General features: G+C 33.2%; 1 protein-coding gene across 1 annotated transcript in view; it reads left to right on the plus strand.

Annotated features, from left to right (window-relative positions):
• Positions 1–20,009, plus strand: part of EEA1 (early endosome antigen 1) — a 115,392-nt gene that overhangs the window by 79,684 nt on the left and 15,699 nt on the right. The window contains exons 18-21 of the mRNA XM_055336671.1: positions 1,168–1,307; positions 8,207–8,537; positions 10,188–10,289; positions 15,682–15,876. Of these exons, the coding sequence (XP_055192646.1) occupies positions 1,168–1,307; positions 8,207–8,537; positions 10,188–10,289; positions 15,682–15,876 (768 nt within the window). The remainder of the gene's footprint in view (positions 1–1,167; positions 1,308–8,206; positions 8,538–10,187; positions 10,290–15,681; positions 15,877–20,009) is intronic.

Consider the following 20,009-nt stretch of genomic DNA (forward strand, 5'->3'; position numbering starts at 1 on the left):
TATCTCAAATGACTATGTGTATGTAAGTTATATCTTCACAATCAGATGAAACACTTTTCTAGATATATATATATATTTCTGCATATATATATGTGTGTGTATGTATACACATATATAAGTATACATATATACATGCACACATACACTGATACAACATGGAGGAAGATTTATGTTTACAATTCTGTTTAGGGATTTATTTTTCTTTTCATTATGGTCAGTGATAATAGTAATGACAAATGACTTTTTGTAATGGTTGAAAAGAACAGAGACCATTTACTGAAAAGCATCTAATGAGAATTCTCTTCGGGTATCTTCTACAAGTAGTTATTTAGAACCAAGAATGTCTCATGTGATTAACATTTGGTAATTATTTTAGGAAGTATTCTATGTGTTTTATATAGCTGTTTGAAAATTTTACAGTTTATATCAAATATCCAGTGTAAGTGTTGAGTAAGTGCCACAGATACAGAGATTGGTTTATATAATATTTAGGGTGCAAAATTATTACAACTATGTAAGAAAATGCCTTGCTCATCAATATTTAAACTTTATACTTAACAGCTTGATTTTGTAAATTTGTAAAAATACAGTTGTATGTATGTGTATGAGACAGAAACTATACTATGAAGAACAGCCATCTCTAAACCAAGAACTTAATTAAAGGTGCAAAACCAAGAATTTAACTGACTTTATATTTAGGGCCAATAGGTGTTAACGGGAGGGATAACATGACAACTCCATGTTAGTTTTGGATATTTATAATTACATTGGTGTTGTTCACTGAATATAAAGGATAATATATTTTAAGTGGGCCCATGTGTGAACCTGTTACCTAGTTTTTTCATACTTGAATTAATAACTTTTATTCAAATAATAGATATAATTATTTTAAGTTTATTCTCTTTAGAGTTAACGTTTGAAAGTAGAAACTTAGTGACTGCCTGTCATGTATAAAGCCTGGTAGGTCCTCTGAAAGATTCCAAAATAAATAGTTCCTTTACTCAGTAATAGCTGGGAAGGAAAAATGTGTTTTTATTATATCATAAATATTTTACGGTTATTATTGTGTGTCGACACCAATGTAAATATAAACATAAATGTTATATTTAATAATAGATGGATAATTATTGACATTAAAATGGTTACTGTATTATATTTCTTCCATAGAAACTAGAAGCTGATACTCTCGAAGTTAAAGGAAGCAAGGAACAAGCTTTGCAGGAACTACAACTACAAAGACAGCTGAATACAGATTTAGAGCTTAGAGTCACAGAATTGAGTAAACAGCTTGAAATGGAGAAAGAAATGTAAGCTAAACTACTTTAAGGGAGAGGATTATAAACTAAGTATTAAAATCTTACAGTTTCAGTTTTGCTTTTGCAGTGCTTAAAGATTTATTAAATGTTTCTTACGTTGATTCTGTAAACTCTGATGTTAATATGAATGAGTGAAAAATAAAGCTGTCATAATATGGTTAAATTTACTATCACTAGAAAGGATTGAAAGTTTGGATCATCTGGTCTCTTTTCAACAGTAATGTGGTACTCATTTCTCTGGGTTAAAACAATTGTTCTGAGTTATTCACTGATTTGAATAAGTTAATGTGAAAGTAACAAATAGAGGAGTATTTATATATATCACCCAAGAACAATCAGTCTTCCTCTTTGAGGGACTATACCAAATATGGAATGTATACCTTTTTTTAAAATAAATACTCTATTCAGCTTTGTGATGCATCTTGACAGATTGTATTTATGAGCACAAAGAAAACACCAGAATCAGTTTATCTTTTTTAAAAATTATTATTATTATTATTTTTAAAGATTTTATTTATTTATTCATGAGAGACAAAGAAATAAGCAGAAACATAGGCAGAGGGAGAAGCAGGCTCCCCACAGGGAGCCTGAAGTGGACTCCAGCCCTGAACCGGGATCAGGCCCTGGGCCAAAGGCAGATGCTCAACCGTTGAGCCACCCAGGCTTCCCTTAAAAATTATTGAAGTAAAATGTACATACCATTAAATGCACAGATCTCACATACACAATTTGATTTTTATTAAGTGTGTACTCAGTGTAATAATATGTGCTCCCTTCCCCACAAAAATTTTATTACTCATGGAGTTTCCTTGGGGTGCCCTTCTAGTCAATACCTTGTAGATGCTATAGTTTTGATTTCAGTGTCTATACATTGATGTTGTGTAGTTTTGAATTGAAATCATACAGTATGGTTGTTTTTTTTTTTTTGTGACTGGCTTTTTTTCACTTACGGTACTGTTTTAAAAATTTATCCATGTAGTTGAATAAATATTGTTCCATTGAATGAATATGCTATAATTTGTTTATCTAGTCTTTTGTTGGTGGGTATTTTTTGGGTTATTTGCATTTTTTATCTGTTTGGATAAAGGTGCTGTCAATATTCTTATATAAGCATTTTTGTGAAAGTTCAGGGTCATGGTGGGATAGATGTATGCTTAAATAACTGTATGAAAACTACCAGACTTTTTCCCAAAGTGTCTGTACCATTTTATACTCCTACTGGGAATGTTTCAGTTGCATCATTTCCTTGCCAGTATTTGGTGTTGTTAGTTCTTTAATTTTAGCTATTTATTGAATATTAAATGGTATCTTATTGTGGGCTTAATTTGCATTTCTTCATTTGTGAAGTGTAAATTATTTTGCCTATTAAAATTTTTTTCTCATTGGATCTTCTTATTATTCTTTATGTATTCAAAATACTAATCCTTTTCCAGATAACCAGCTAGCTAACCAGACAGACAGCTAGATTATCAAGACATTTCCTAGCAGCTTTGCTTTACGTTTTTTTGGTAGTGTCTTTCAGTGAAAAAAAAAATTTAAATTCTGGTTGAATTCAATTTGTTATTTGTTTTATTTTATATTTAATGTTTTGTATCTTTTCTAAGAAACTTCTGCCTATCCCCATGGTTTATGAAGAATTCTCTTATGGAAATTTTATAGTTTTAGTTTTTACATTTAGGTATAGGATCTGCCTTGAACTTCTTTTTGTAAGAAGTATGAGATAGGGGTCCAGGATCATCTTTTTTTTCCCGTTCATCATGAAGTTGTTCTAATGCCATTTTTTGATAAAACTTCTTTCTCCCAATGAGTGGCCTTTGGTGCCTTTGTCAAAAGCAGTTTACCTAGTATATGTGGGTTTATTTATGGGCTCTATTCAGTTCCATTGGTCTATGTTCTGTGTGGTATCCTGATAGCATGTTGATTTTTGTAGCTTTGTGGTATAGGTCTTATTACCATATTGTATCAGCCCTCTGACTTAATTGTTTTTCAAGATTGTCTTGAGTCTTTTAAGTTTATTGCTTTCCATATAAATTTTAATATTAACTTATCCATTTCTACAAATAAATTATTGGGTTTTGATTGGAATTACAATGAATCTGTAATTCAATTTGCAGAGAATTAATGTTTTAAGAATACAGAGTCCATGAACATGGTATATCTCTAGTATTTATGTTTTCTTTAATATCTCTCATCAACATTTTGTTGTTTTAAAAATAGGAATCCTAAATATCTTTTGTTAAATTTAATCCTAAATATTTTATGTTTTTCAATTTTATTGTAATTGGAATTGTTTTTAAAATTTTCTGATTTCTTGTGGCTTGTATAAACATGCAATTGAATCTCACTACCTTTAGCATTGTTAAATTCACATTTTTGTTTTGTAGAGTTTTTAGAATTTTCTAAATGGATAGCTTTGCTGTTTGTGAATTAGCAACAGTTTTACTTCTTTTTTTCTTCAATCTGTAAGCCTTTTGTGTTCATTAAAAAGTTTTTTTTTTTTTTATTTACTGTTAGCTGACATCTCCAATGAACTTTTGAATAAAAGGGTAGTGGATATTCTTGCATTGTTCCCAGGCCTTGATAGGAAACATGAAATATTTCATCATTCATTTTGAGGTTAGCTGCATTTTTTTTTTTTTTTTCCCCTAGATTCCTTTATCAGATTGAGGGCACTCCTATCCATACTAGTTTTGTTAAAACTTTTTTTGTCAGCTTCTTTTTCTGTATCTATTGATCATATGATTTTTCTCCTTTATTCTGTTAATATGGTAAATTACATGGATTGCTTTTTTAAATAGTAAACCAATCTTGCTTTCCTGGGATAATTCCTACTTGATCATCTTGTGTTATTCTTTTCATATATTGCTGTATTTGCCTTGATAATACTTTGCTTAGAATTTTCTGTGCATTCATGGGGATTTGTTGGTCTGCAGTTTCTTTAATATCATCATCATGGTTTTGGAATCAAGGTTATGCTGGTCTTAAAAATAAATTGACAGTTTTCTTTCTTTCTGAAAGGTTTGTGATAGGTATAATTTATTTTTTAAGTGTTTTATTGAATTCATTAATGAATCAACTGACCTGAAGTTCCCTCTGGGTTGCTTATTAATTTGGAGTTCTATTTATTTAGTAGATACAGAGCTATTAACTGTTTTCAAATATTTTACTTGAGTCAGTTTTGGTAATTTGTGTCTTTGAAGAAATTTGTCCATTTCATCTAAACTTCAAATTTATCAGTACAGTAAGATCATTACACTTTTAAGATCTGTAGTATCTGTAGTGATGTCTTTATTATTTACTCTGGTAATTTATGTTCTCTATCTTTTTCTTGATCAATCTAACTTGGGGTTTATCAATTTTATAAAAAAAAACTTTTGATTTTGTCAAATTTTTTTAGATTAGAACTTTATTTATTTTTAAAAATTATTTTATTTTAAGTAAGCTCCATGCCCAATAGGGGCTCAAAACTCACAACCTGGAGATTAAGAGTTGCATGCTCTACCAACTGAGCCAGCCAGGCATCCCTGATTTTGTCAATTTTCTATTTCATTTATTTCTCATCTTCTCTTTAGTATTTTCTAATGTAGACTTTGGTTTCAGTTTGTTCTTCTTTTTATAGCTTTTTAATGTGGAAGCTTCCCTGTGACTGTTCACCTTTTGTAGTATCTGTTTCATTTTCAGTTACTCACCTTCTTTGTATTTTGTCAGGTTTCTGCAGGTGATTATTATATGTCGTAGTATAGCATGACACATTTTCAACAGATAGAATAAATTACCTTGAGGAAGATTGTCTTTTCCCATTTGCACTAAGTGCTTAATGGGCTTATGACAACTCTGAGTATAAGGGTAGGTTAGTTTAGAAGATACTAGGATCTAAAAGATTCAGTGATATATGAAAATTCAGATGTCCTTGGTGGCAGAAGGGGTGTGTGCCTGCAGACATAACTCATATTTTTATAAAAGTGCTGAGATGGAGCATCTTTTCTTCACTTCTGAGGTAGAATTAGTCTCTTGCTTAGCTTGTTCTTGATGTTGATGTTTGCACTGGGTCTTTCCATAAGATCTTCAGTGGACACATAACTTGCCAGAATTTTGGTAGATAAAAATCAGTTCCACTCCATTCATCTGGATATATCTTCAAAGGAGGGCTTATGACTAGTCACATTTCAGTAGACTTTACCTTTAAAGGCCAAATAGGCCACTTGAGTTGACGACTTGATCTGTGCCAAGGGTATGAAGGTTTTTGACTCTCAGTAGTAAAAATGGAAGCTGAGAGCCTTGGAAAGATATCCTTTAGGAAAATGAAATAAAAACCCATCAGATTGATGATAATTGTTTGACAGCTTTATGGTTTTTGTCTTTGTTTGGGAGTGATGATAAAAAAAATTTCTTGTATTATTTCTAGTGAAATAAGTCCTGATACTTTGAATTTGAAGATATAGAAGTGCATTGCATGGCATTCCTTCTCACTGTTAGCATCATGGTTTAGGGTGCATAGGTATTTGGGGAGCACATGTGATCCCTTATATCATCCCCTGAGTAATTTAATTAAATTAATTTACTTCTGGAACCCAGTCATGAGTCCATGAAGATGACTTCCAAGTTGGTTCTTGTTCTTCCATTCCCAAGGCCCTGTAATCCCAAAGGTGCTTCCGTTTCTAACGGGCTCAATGTAAATGGGCCCATTTCTATTGTATGTTCTAATCTTATGTTTAGAACTCACTCAGGCTTCCCTATCATGTTGAGATAGAGAAACCTTTTAATACTAAAGTCTTTTTTTTTTTTTGGTCTATATACTTTATGGAAATGTTTTGTTTTATTTTTATTTTTTATGTGGAATATTGTATTTCTCCTGTACTACCTTGGAAAAAAGACTAGGTAAACACATCTGGGTTTGGCTAAACTTTACCCCTGATCCCAGGGCTCAGCCCAAAGAACAGGGTAAAGTTTCCCCTTTTATCAAGGCCCATCTGTGTATCCAACTGTACTACCAACTGTGATCTTACAATATATTTTCATTAGTGTACAGTGTAATGTACTTTCTAATATCCTTTGTGATTTTATTCTTTGATACATGGAGTATTTAGAAGTATGTTGTTTACTTTCCAAGTATTTGGAGCTTTTCTTGATAGCTGTTACTGACGTCTAATTTAATTCTGTGAACAGAGAACATACTCTGTAAAATTTAGACTTTTCATATGGTCTTATCACCCAGTGTATGGTTTATCTTGGTTAATTTTCCATGTGTACCAATGTATATTCTCTGTTGGATAAAGTGTTTTATAAATACCAACTAGGCAAGGTGATTAATAATGCTTAGAAAAAGGTTTTTTTTGTTTGTTTGACTATAGTTGACACACAATGTTACATTAGTTTCAGGTATACAGCATAGTGATTCAGCATCTCTATGTGTTCTGCTAAGCTCACCACAATGGTGACCATCTGTCACCAGACAATATTACAATACCATTGACCAGGTTCCCTATTTTGTATTTTTTTGTTCCCTTGATTTATTCATTCCAGATAACGTTTAACTTTCAATATACTTGCCCTTTTTTCCCCCCTGTGGTTCTGTCAGTTTCTGAGAAAGGAGTGCTAAGTTTCCAACTATGATTGTAGATTTTTATTTCCTTTAGGACCCTTTTTAAAATTAGTTTTACAGTGAACACAGAAGGCTTTATTTCTGTTTTGCCTTCTTTGATTCACATAGTCTTATGATTTTATAATAATTATGGGAAAGTAGCATAGTTATATATATCAAGTCCTAATTTTAGAGTTGTGTATAAATATAATTCTGGTATTGTATGAATACCCACCTTCCACAATGTGGCTAGTACATCTTTTAACAACCTCTCTTTAACATATTAAATTTATACTGATTGTATAAAGTATATCAGAAGTAGTATGCATTCCAGAAATACTACTTTGCATCTGGTTTTATTTTCACTTTAAAAATGGTTGATCTTTAATAAATGTGTTTTTCTTTGTGTGTGTGTGTGTGTGTTTCTTTTGGTGAGTAATTTTATTCCTTTTATCAAAGCAGCAGCAGTTTTTAACTTTCTTAAAGCTATATCTTCATTTCCTTATTCGTGAAGCTTATTCACTCAGGTGTAGAAAACTTAATGTTAAGGGACAAAAGATAACAAGTCTGTAGTATAATCCGCTAGGCTCTAGAATAAAGTAAATAGTTCGTCTTTTCTCTATGTTTGAAATGAAACATCTCTCTCTTTTTTTAGTTTTTTTTTCCTGGGTTAATCATGTTTTGAAGCTTAATATATAAAGAAACAATGTATTTTATATTTTCAAGGAAGAAGACAAAGTTCTCTATATGCGTGGGGGTTAACACAATGTATAGGTTCTTTAAAGTACATGGAAAACCTTTTCTGGATATTGTAGACTAGAGGCTCTGCTATATGTACAATTTGAGGGGTTTTTTTTGGGGGGTTAATCATGTTTTGAAGCTTAATATATAAAGAAACAATGTATTTTATATTTTCAAGGAAGAAGACAAAGTTCTCTATGGGTGGGGGCTAACACAATGTATAGGTTCTTTAAAGTACCTTTTCTGGCTATTGTAGACTAGAGGCTCTGCTATATGTACAATTTGAGGGGCATCCATTGCAACAGACAAGACTGGATTAAGTAAGGAGTCTTAGATAGTCTTGGCTTTACCATTAATTTATTTAACTTGAAGAAAACCATCTTTATCTGTTAAGCAATCAGATCAGATTTAAGGATTTTCAGTTTTATGACATTAAATTATGATTTTTACTTCTGAACTACACAAAGTTTTAAAACAAAATTATTAATTTAAAAATAGCAATTTTTAATGCTAAGTTAGGAATGGTAAATTATGCATTATTTTAAAAACTTGTTTCTTAAATATTTAGAGTATCCAGTACAAAGTTGGATCTACAGAAAAAATCTGAAGCCCTTGAAAATATTAAGCAAATGCTTACCGAGCAAGAGGAAGAAAAAAAAATCCTTAAACGAGAAATTGAAAATTTAAGTCAAGATGCAAAGATGCAGCACAAGGAATTGAATAACAAAATTCAGACAGCAGCAGCAGAACTACAAAAAGTGAAGATGGAGAAAGAAACTCTAATGACAGAGCTTTCTGTAACAAAAGAGAATTTTTCAAAAGTTTCTGAATCTTTGAAGAACTCTAAAAGTGAATTTGAAAAGGAAAATCAGAAAGGAAAAGCTGCTATATTAGATTTGGTTAGTTGTTTATGTTCACTACATTAGGTAGAAGTGATTTTTATTTAAAATATACTGGTTTTTCTTCTTAAACCTGCTGTTGACTTTTTATCCTAAATTTAAGTGATTTTAAATAATTCTTATGAGGAAAGAAAGTGGGATTGCTTAACCTGAGAAAAAGATATTAGTGTTTGTGTGTAAAATTTCCAGAGGCCCAGGATGCTTTTAGTTGGATATACAGTTTTTCTCTATTGTGTTACAATGGATTTGTGAGAGATAGCTGCCTATTTGTACTCAGAGACATTTTCACAGAGAATGTAGCTGCTGGTACAAATGTTATTCACTTGCCTGAAAAAAACCAAAAAGATCAGAAAGACCTTGTTGACTTTTAATTCTGGTACTAGAAACTTTCTAATTCTCTACTGAATATTCTAAGACTCTAGATAATACCATGTCTTAGAGATACCGTAAAACATATTTAAACTATATGAAACAAAAGTCACACAGTTTCAGGAAATGCTTAATGGGGGCTTGTATTCTCAGAAATATTTTATCCCGTGAATCCCTGAGTGGCTCAGTTGGCTAAGCATCTTGATCTTGGCTCAGGTCATGATCCTCAGGAACCTGGGAATTGAGCCGCCTCCTGTTGGGCTCAGCATGGAGTCAGCTTGAGTTTCTCTCCCTGTGCCCCTCCCCCCACTCGTACTCACTCTCTTGCTCTCTCTCTCTCTCTCTCTAAAATAAATCTTCAAAAAAAAAAAGATTTTAACATGGAATAACAGAGTAACAGCAAAAGTAAAATTCTCTTGTTTTAAATAACAAAAGTCAGTGAAAGTATTTAGTAGCACAAAAAATATATTTGTATGGTTACTTTTATGTTCCTTTCTGTTTGGAGAAAACATTTCCTATCTTTACATCTTTCCCCTTAAGTTGTGATTGTTTTATGTGAATTTATATGTATATAATATATATGTATACATAAACATTTATATGTAATATAAATCATATTTAGTAATATGTAATTATTCTTTATTGTTTTAACACTTTCTTTTGCAAAAATTTCCTTTCTTCCATTTTTTAAAAAAATATGTATTTATTTATGAGAGACAGAAGCAGAGGGAGAAGCAGGCTCCGTGCAGGGAGCCCAATATGGGACTTGATCCTGGGACTCCAAGGATCACGCCCTGGATTGAAGGCAGGTGCTCAACCGCTGAGCCAGCCAGGCATCCCTCCTTTCTTCCATTTGGTTGAATATTGTTGTTTTACTTTTATGAGCTTTTTAAAAAATAGCTCCCTGCCCAAATGGGGCTTGAATTCAGTACCCTGAAATCAAGTCACATGTTCTACCAACTGAGCCCAGGTGCCCCTTGTTATCCTACTTTTAAAATAGCATGACAAGTTAATTAATTACAATTAATTGTGTGACATAAAAATATGGTTCCTAAAGTGTTGTGCTGGTTGATGATAGAAGCTCTTAACCTTTTTCTGTCCCTCTACTTTACTGCTATAATATTTGACTGTTGTATAACTGAAATAGATGATTCTATCCCATGCTAAACCATCAGTGATTGTAGTTTATGTCCATGTGTGGATCTTACTAAGCATATAAATCAAACTTCTTAAACTTACTACAAATACTTTCTGTATAATGTAGTTTTCATTTGTTTTTAGGAAAAAACTTGCAAAGAATTAAAGCATCAGCTTCAGGTACAGACAGAGAATACACTTAAGGAACAGAATGAACTGAAAAAGTCACTTGAAAAAGAGAAGCAGGTAAGATTTTTTCCTGTAAATAAAATATGAAGAATAATAAAGTCTGTATTTTCAAAATAATTTCACACTGACTTAAGTCAAAGGAAGTTTATTTCTCTGAAATGTAATGGATCACAAAAATAGTTTAAAATTGTCATTTATGTTCTATCTACTACTAAAAAGATTTAAGCTAGTTTATAATAAAAGACTCAAAGGATTATAACTAATAAAGTTAATTGAGTCAACTTACTATAGAATTATAACTAGATAATTTAGATTAAGGAACATTATTATGATTGGGAAAAATACCTTGATAGGCTTTCCATAGAAATAACATTGTAATGGCTCTTTATTTCATGGATGTCTATGTTTAATGGTATGTTAATGGTTGTATAACAATAGTTTTTTCTGTGATTAATGCTTTTATTACTATCCATCAAAAATAAGCAAGCAAATGAGTAACTAAATGGGTATAATATATAATTCTTATTCTCTGAAGACCTACCTCTAGCAGTTAGAGTCTAGGAATACAGTTTTTCTAGAGATCTGGTTTGTTAAAGCAGCAAAACCTAGACCTCAGAAGTCTTTTATGTGATTGTAGTCTGGTTATTGATTCAGAGGCGACCACCTGTGTTTTAGATACCAGTCATCAAGTGGCAAAGTTATAGTGGCTTAGTGCCAAGCTCTGAATCCAGATTGTCCAGATTTATATCCTGACTGTGCCATTTGCTAGGTATGTTCTTTTGCCTTGTTTTAGGCAAATTGCTTAATCTCTCTGTGCTCCTGTTTCCTCAGCAGTAAAATGGGGCTAATAATAATCTATGCCACAGGATTATTGTAATTTTTAAAAATTCTATTTAAATAGAGTTAACTGAGATACAATGTATTACTCATTTCAGAGGTAGGGGTCAGTGATTCATTAGTCATATATAACACCCAGTGCTCATTATATCACATGCCCTCCTTAATGTCCCTCACTCAGTTACCTATCCCCTCACCTCCTCCCCTCTAGCTACTCTGAGTTTTGTTTCCTATGATTAAGAGTCTCTTATGGTTTGTCTCCCTGTCTGATTTTGTCATTTTACTTTTTCCTCTCTTCCCCTATGAACCACTGTTTTGTTTCATAAATTCCACATATGTGTGAGATCATGCAAAAATTGCCTTTTCTGATTGACTTATTTGACTTAGCATAATATCTTCTGGTTCCAACCACGTCGTTGCAAATGGCAAGATTTCATTTTTTTTTTGATGGCTGAGTAGTATTCCATTGTATATATACCACGTCCTCTTTATCCATTTATCTCTCGATGGACATCTGGGCTCTTTCCATAGTTTGGCTATTGTGGACATTGCTGCTATAAACATTGGGGTGCAGGTGCCCCTTCAGATCACTACATCAATATCTTTGGGGTAAATACCCAGTATGCAATTGCTGGTTCATGGGGTAGCTCTATTTTTAACTTCTTGAGGAGCCTCCACACTGTTTTCCAGAGTGGCTGCACCAGCATGCATTCCCACCAGCAGTGTAAGAGGGTTCCCCTTTCTGTGCATCATCGCCAACATCTGTTGTTTCCTGACTTGTTAATTTTAGCTATTCTGACTAGAATAAGGTGGTATCTCATTGTGGTTTTGATTTGTATTTCCCTGATGCCAGGTGATGTAGAGCATTTTCTTATGTGACTGCTGGTCATGTGTACTTCAGAGAAATGTCTGTTCATGTCTTCTGCCCATTTCTTGATTTGATTATTTGTTCTTTGGGTGTTGCATTTGATAAGTTCTTTATAGATTTTGGATACTAGCCCTTTATCTGATGTGTCATTTGCAAATATCTTCTCCCATTCTGTCGGTTGCCTTTTGGTTTTGTTAACTGTTTCCTTTGCTGTGCAAAAAGCTTTTTATCCTGATGAAGTCCCATAAGTTCATTTGTGCCTTTGTTTCTCTTGCCTTTGAAGACATGTCTAGCAAGAAGTTGCTGCAGCCAAGGTCAGAGAAGTTGCTGCCTGTGTTCTTCTCTGGGATTTTAATGGATTCCTATCTCCATTCATTTTGAGTCTATTTTTGTGTATGGTGTGAGGAAATGGTCCAGTTTCTTTCTTCTACATGTAGCTGTCCAGTTTTCCCAGTATCATTCGTTGAAGAGACTTTTTTCCATTGGATTTTCTTTCCTGCTTTGTCAAAGATTAGTTGATCATGGAGTTGAGGGTCCATTTCTGGGTTCTCTATTCTGTTCCATTGATCTGTATGTCTGTTTTTGTGCCGGTACCATATTTCTTGATGATTGCAGCTTTGTAATAGAGCTTGAAGTCCAGAATTATGATGCCACCAGTTTTGGTTTATTTTTCAACAGTCCTTTGGCAATTTGGGGTCTTTTCTGGTTCCATATACATTTTGGGATTATTGTTCCATCTCTGTGAAATAATTTGATGGTATTTTGATAGGGATTGCATTGAATGTATAGATTGCTCTAGGTAGCATAGACATTTTAACAATATTTGTTTTTCCAATCCCTGAGCTTGGAATGTTTTTCCATTTCTTTGTGTCTTCCTCAATTTATTTCACGAGTGTTCTATAGTTTTCTGAGTACTGATCCTTTACCTCTTTGGTTAGGCTTATTCCTTAGATATCTTATGGTTTGGGGTGCAATTGTAAATGCGATGGACTCCTTAATTTCTCTTTCTTCTGTCTCGTTAGTGTACAGGAATGCAACTGATTTCTGTGCATTGATTTTATATCCTTCCACTTTCCTGAATTCCTGTATAATTTCTAGCAATTTTGGGGTCAAGTCTTTTGTGTTTTCTTTATAGAGTATCTTGTCATCTGCAAAGAGTGAGAGTTTGACTTTTTTGTAGATTCAGATGCCTTTTAGTTATTTTTGTTGTCTGATTGCTCAGGCTAGGACTTCTAGTACAGTATTGAACAGCAGCGGTGATAGTGGATATCCCTTATGTGTTCTTGTATTCTTGAAAAGCTGTCAGTTTTTCCCCATTGAAAATGTTACTCACTGTGGGCTTCTTGTGTATGGCTTTTATGATATTGAGATATGTTCACTCTATCTCTACAGTGTGAAGAGTTTTAATTAAGAAAGGATGCTGTACTTTATCAAATGCATTTTCTGCATCTATATATTGAGAGAATCATACGGTTCTTGTTCTTTCTTTTATTAAACTAAACTTTTATTAGTGTATCAGATTGATTGATTTGTGGATGTTGGACCCCCTTGCAGCCCAGGAATAAATCCCAGTTGGTCGTGGTGCATAATCTTTTTAATGAATTGTTGGATCCTATTGGCTAGTATTTTGATGAGAATTTTGGTGTCCATGTTCATCAGGGATATTGGTGTGTGATTCTCCTTTTTGGTGAGGTCTTTGGTTTTGGGATCAAGGTAATGCTGGCATCATAGAAAGAGTTTGGAAGTTTTCCTTTCATTTCTATTTTTTGAAACAGCTTCAGAAAAATAGGTATTGTTTTTAAATATTTTATTTATTTATTCGTAAGAGATACAAAGAGAGAGAGGCAGAGACAACAGGCACAGGGAGAAGCAGGCTCTGTGCAGGGAGCCCGATACACGACTCAATCTGGAGACTCCAGGATCACGGCCTGAGCCAAAGGCAGATGCTCAGCCACTGAGCCACCCAGGCGTCCCCAGAAGAATAGGTATTAATTCTTCTTTAAATGTTTGGTAGAATTGTCCTGGGAAGCCATCCAGCCCTGGGCTCTTGTTTGTTGGGAGATTTTTGATTACTGCTTCAATTTCCTTGCTGGTTATGGGTCTGTTAAGATTTTCTATTTCTTTTTGTATCAGTTTTGGTAATTTGGTTGTTTTTTTTTTTTTAAGATTTTATTCATTTATTCATGAGAGACACAGAGAGAGAGGGACAGAGCATAGGCAGAGGGAGAAGCAGGCTCCATGGAGGGAGCCCGATGCGGGACTCAATCCTGGGACTCCCGGATCGAGCCCTGAGCCTAAGTCAGACACTCAGTCCCTGAGCCACCCAGGCATCCTGCAGTTTTGGTAGTGTATACATCTCTAGGAATGCATCCATTTCTTCCAGATTGTCTAATTTGTTGGCATATAGTTGCTCATAATATATTCTTATAATTGTATTTCTTTGGTGTTGGTTGTGATCTCTCCTCTTTCTTATATGATTTTATTTATTTGGGTCTTTTTTTTTTTTTTTTGTAAAGTTTGGTGAGGGGTTTATCAGTCTTATTAATTCTTTCAAAGAACCAGTTCTTAGTTGTGTTGATCTGTTCTACTGTTCTTTTGGTTTCTATTTCATTGATTTCTGCTCTAATCTTTGTTATTTCTCTTCTCTGCTGAATTTAGGCTTTATTTGGTGTTCTTTATTCAGCTCTTTTAGGTGTAAGGTTAGGTTGTATATTTGAGAACTTTCTTGTTTTTTGAGAAAATATGCCATAGGATTATTATAAGAGATAAATAGGTTTAAATATTTCAAAGTGCTTGAAACTCTTAACATAACAAAATGACAAAATAAATGCTCAAATGTTAGTTTTCACTTTATCATTGGTTATCATATTATAATAATCATCATTGTTACACTACCTGACTCCTGTTTTGCACAAAAATATTTTCCTTTGTGTGGGAGATAAGCTGAAGCAACCACATTTAGAAGTGAAACTTTTCAAGATTCTTTGAATATGGTCAAACGCTCAAGTTAAGTTCATAAGGCAAAATGCATAAAACATGGAAACATGACTTTGGCTGGAAGGGCAGGAGATCATTGTAGTTCACTTTGACCATAGTAGAACCTCAACGTGACTTCTGTATGATACCTAATTTTGAACAGAATTATATCCTAGTAGATTATAAAAACAAGGTAGTAGCACAATATTCCCCAGAGCTCTGAATGAGGAAACTATTACGTGGTATAGTTTAGTATCATCAGATATAGACTAAACATATTTGCCAAAAATGATTTTTTTTGCCATAGTTGATATGGAGCTATCCGTTTTGATTAATCATGGCTAATAAGCTAAGTTGGCATTTTGAGAATATTCTTGAAAGATAGTAGACATTCCAGAAATCTAAAGATTGATGTCAATATACCTATTTTCTACAATACAAGTTTATACTATTCTAGCTCATTTATAAGCTCTATAATATATACTGGTATAATATATACCAAATATATACTTACAAGTTAGAAAGGGAGGTAAGGTTAAACACATATTGAAGATTAATCTGGCATGTTATCTAATAGTAAATAGTGTCAATTAGGAAAGCTCCATGAGGAGATTTTTTTTGTTTGGTATTTTGATTTACTGCTGGTCACCTTTGGCCACCAGGCTTAGTAGTTTCTACCTAGAGTAGTGCTTGGCATTTAGAAGGTCCCCAGTAAACGTGTCTTGATTGAATGATGAATGCTAATAAACAGATTTTATTTTCTTTTAGACTTCTCATCAGTTGAAGTTGGAACTCAATTCAGTTCAGGGACAAGTTGTACAGGCCCAGAATACTTTAAAACAAAAGGAAAAAGAAGAACAACAACTTCAGGGGACCATAAATGAGCTGAAGCAATTGACTGAACAGAAGAAAAAGCAAATTGAAGCACTCCAAGGAGAAGTTAAAACTGCTATTTCACAGAAGGTAAGTAATACGATATTTGTTTACTTTTTATGGGAAGAAAAACTTTGCAGTTAAGATAATAATATGATAACAGATGAGTTGCAGCAAAGAAAAATTTATATATGTTCAAAATTTTTCTAAGTAATTTTTCTAAGTATTTTTTAATGTATAAAAGCTCTTAATTATGTAATTAAATATGTAAGTCTGGATTTCCATTCACTAGAACCATGTTTTTAGATAATCTTTATTTAAAATTAATCATCTGATATAAAATTACCTTTTTTTTTTTTTTTTAAATTCATGAGAGACATAGAGAGTGAGAGAGAGGCAGAGACACAGGCAGAGGGAGAAGCAGGCTCCACGCAGGGAGCCCGATGTGGGACTCGATCCCTAGTCTCCAGGATCACACCCTGGGCTGCAAGCGGCGCCAAACCGCTGCGCCACAGGGGCTGCCCTAAAATTACCTTTTTATGTAATAATATAATTAACACTTAATGTTATGGAAATAATTTATATAATATTTCTAGTGCATTAGAAAATTTTAAAGGAATTTAAAAATAAATTATCCTTATTAAGGGAAGATAATCAAGAACAAAACCCATAAAATGGTACATATTAAAAAAATTCAGGAGTGTAGGTTTTATATAGTTAAAATTGTTTGATATTTCAAGTTACATCTCATTGGTTTTCATTTCTCAACTATTCTAATTTATTATTGAGCATCTATTTTTTATTCTTTTTTTTATTTTTATTTTTTATTTTTTTTATTTTTTATTCTTAAATATATTTTAGTACTTGTCTGTACCAAGAGTTGACAAGATAGATTGTACTTAATAGTTGAACAAAAATAACTTTTCATTACTGTTGCTATGTGCATGCCAGTTGGTCAATGGAGATGAGAGAAGTGAAGTCTTTTCTTCTTTTTTTTAAAGATTTATTTATTTATTAGAGACACTATATGAGCAAGAGCAGGGGAGAGGAATGGTGGGAATGAGTAGAGGGAAGGAATCTCAAGCAGAGTCCGCACTGAGCATGGAGCCTGATATGGGCTCCATCTCACAACCCTGTCTCACATGCAACCCTGAGATCATGACCTGAGCTGAAATCAAGAGTTGGATGTATAACCAACCGACAGAGTCACCCAGACGCCCTGAGAAGTGAAATCTCTCTTATGTAGAACAAACAAAATATGTCCTGTCATTAAGAGTGGGCTATCACATTATGAGAGAAAAAAAATTAACCTGCAAATAGGTATTTTATGTTGACAACTGTCAACTATTTCTGTTTCTCTTTACAAAAGAGTAATTTTCTAATAACACAAACAACAGTAGACAAATTTGCCTGTGCATTTTTGGTGTTATATATAATCGTAAGTCAGTATATAATTATCACAATACATTTATTGTATGCTTTGGTGTCTTGAGTTAATTCTTTTCCCCCAATCTATTAATCTCATATTTATGTATTCCCTAGATCTTCATTTTTATAGCATACCTTCATGAATTAAAAAAAAATAAAACCCAGCTATTTTTAGCACATTTTCTTAAATTATTAGTTACAATATGATTTCTTTTAGATTTATGATTAATGTATATTGCCTATACTTTACATGGCTTTACTAGATTACACCTTAAGAATTATGAGAGCTTAAAAAAAGAATTATGAGATTTAAAGGAAATGCTTTTATTGGTAGATGACATAGTTTGGATTGCTATAACAAAAATATCAAGACTTGGTGGTGTAAGCAATGTGTTTATTTCTCACAATTTTGTAGGCTGGGAAGTCAAATATAATGACACTGGCATGTCTGGTGTCTGGTGAAGACCCTTTCTTGGTTTGTAGACAGATACTTTCTTGCTGTATCTTCATATGGCTGAAAGAGAGATGATCTTTCTTGTGTTTCTTTTTGTAAGGACACTAATCCCTAATCACTAATTCATGAGGGCTGTACTCCCATGACCTGATGACCTCCTAAAGGTCACAGTTCCAAATAACCATCACATTGTAGATCTGGGCTTCTTCAACATGAACTTTTTTTAGGGAGACACAAACATTCATCCATGGCTATATTAGTTTCTGTTAGTGTATGGATGCTAAAATAAGCACACTTTTTAACTTTGGGATAGATGGTGAATGGCATTTTGGGGAATGTTGGGTTGATAGTCAATGTAAATTAGACTTTGAATTTAGAGTAACTAGAGAATCATTGAAAGGCAAGTATAATTTGGTTTTGTTGGGGAGCTGTGTAGCATGGAAAGAAGGCTAAATTTTGGAGTTAGGCAAGATCTGAATTTAAATTTTGTGTGACACATTAGATTTATGGTCATAAGGAAGTGAATCATCTTTCTGGGCTAAATAAAATGGAGTTGTAGAGTTGTTATAAAGATTAAGAAAACATATTTAAAATATGCAGGACTGTCCCCAGTGCAGTATATAAGCAAAATAGTTCGCTATTACATGGAAGTATGTCGGTGTGCATGATTGACTATGCAGTGATGGTCTGTGACAAAGTTACAACTGTCCCACAGTGAAATAGAAAAAAAAAAACAGTGTTTAAATGGATCTAGATATGTATGTGTATGCACTTATGTAATCCACACACACACATTTTGGATATATATGATTGTTTGGGAGCCACTGATCAAGGATCCTGTAAGTAGGATCCTGCAAATAAGTCAAGGCCTCTATACTAAATTTATTTGAAATCTATTGTGGGAATACAGAATGAATAGGATAGCACCCTTAACTCTCAAGTAGCTTATAATTTAATAAGGAAGTAGGTATGTAAGGGAAAAACTAATGTATAAAGAAGAATGAAACAAACTTAAACAGAAATATGAGAAAAATTAGAACTTAATGGAAATTTTGACTGGCTTTCTAGGGAGCTAGCATTTTAACTGGGCCTTTGGAGATGATTATAATTTTGAAACATTAAAAAAGAGGAAATTAGATATTTCAAGGAGCTAAACAATATTAGCAATGTTTGTAAGACTTAGAAAATATCATTAAAGAACATTAGCTTTTGGAGTACATGGTAAATGGAGAAGTGAGGGGAGGGATAAGGCAATACAATTGGATGAAGTCAGATCACAGTAGATGATATATAATCGTTTCCACTTTAAAATTTTAATATTGGAGGATTAATAAAGATTTTTAAGAAGGATGGAATGTGATCAGATCAATTTTAGAGCAAAAACTGGTCAGTTTGTGAAGGGTAAATTGTAAATGACCGACCTTCCTGTATTCTCCTTTGGAAGTTTGGGTTTACTTCTATTAAAGCAACTATCAAACTGTTTCATTGATGTCTTTTTTTCTTTAATTCCCCACTAATATATTTGAGTTCCTTAGGGTCAGAGAACTGTGTCTTTTGACAAATAAACCATCAATAATTATTTTAATGAATGAATGAATGAGTTTGTCAGAGTAAGGATAATGATGGCCCAAATATGAGCCCAAAAGGGCCTTTAATTAAAGGTTGTTACTGAGATTTTTGCAGAGGGCTTAGTTGAAAGCCATGAAGATTAGATTAAAGAGAAAGAAAACTAGATTTGTGGGGGGAAAAGTGTTAAAGCAAAGAAGTAGTATTCTATAAAAGAAAATGTGTAATAGCAATATAGTTCTCAAGATGAAAAAAGATGTCCAGGAATTATTCATCATAAAGAATCTAAATTGGAAGAAGTGGAAAGGAGGTGACATGGGATTCTATGAGATAACATATAGGGAGATCAAACCCCCTTTCCTCCATAGGTATTAGCACCACCTCCTGTCAGTCTGCCTCCTAGCTCTCTTGAATCCATTCTCTTTTCTTATTTCCCATGACCACAATCTTAGTCCAGGCTATTTTGTTCTCTATCCAGGCTATTAGAATAGCTTATTAATAGTCATCCCAGGCTTTTCCACCTCCAATCTATTTGTCATTTATTCATTTAAGAAATATTACTAGGCACCTATTTTATACCATGGCACAATTCTGGGTGTTGGAGATATAGCCATGAACAGACAAGGATACTGTTTTCATGGAGCTTACACTTTCTTGGGGAAGAAACTAAAGAGGGTGATATGAAAGACAGTGATGGGACAGAGTCCTACTAAAGACTGGGTGATCAAAGAAGAGATCAAATCTGAAGAGATTTGAGCTGATACATGAAAGACAA

Source organism: Nyctereutes procyonoides, unplaced genomic scaffold (assembly GCF_905146905.1).
Source record: "Nyctereutes procyonoides isolate TBG_1078 unplaced genomic scaffold, NYPRO_anot_genome, whole genome shotgun sequence".
NCBI lineage: Eukaryota > Metazoa > Chordata > Mammalia > Carnivora > Canidae > Nyctereutes > Nyctereutes procyonoides.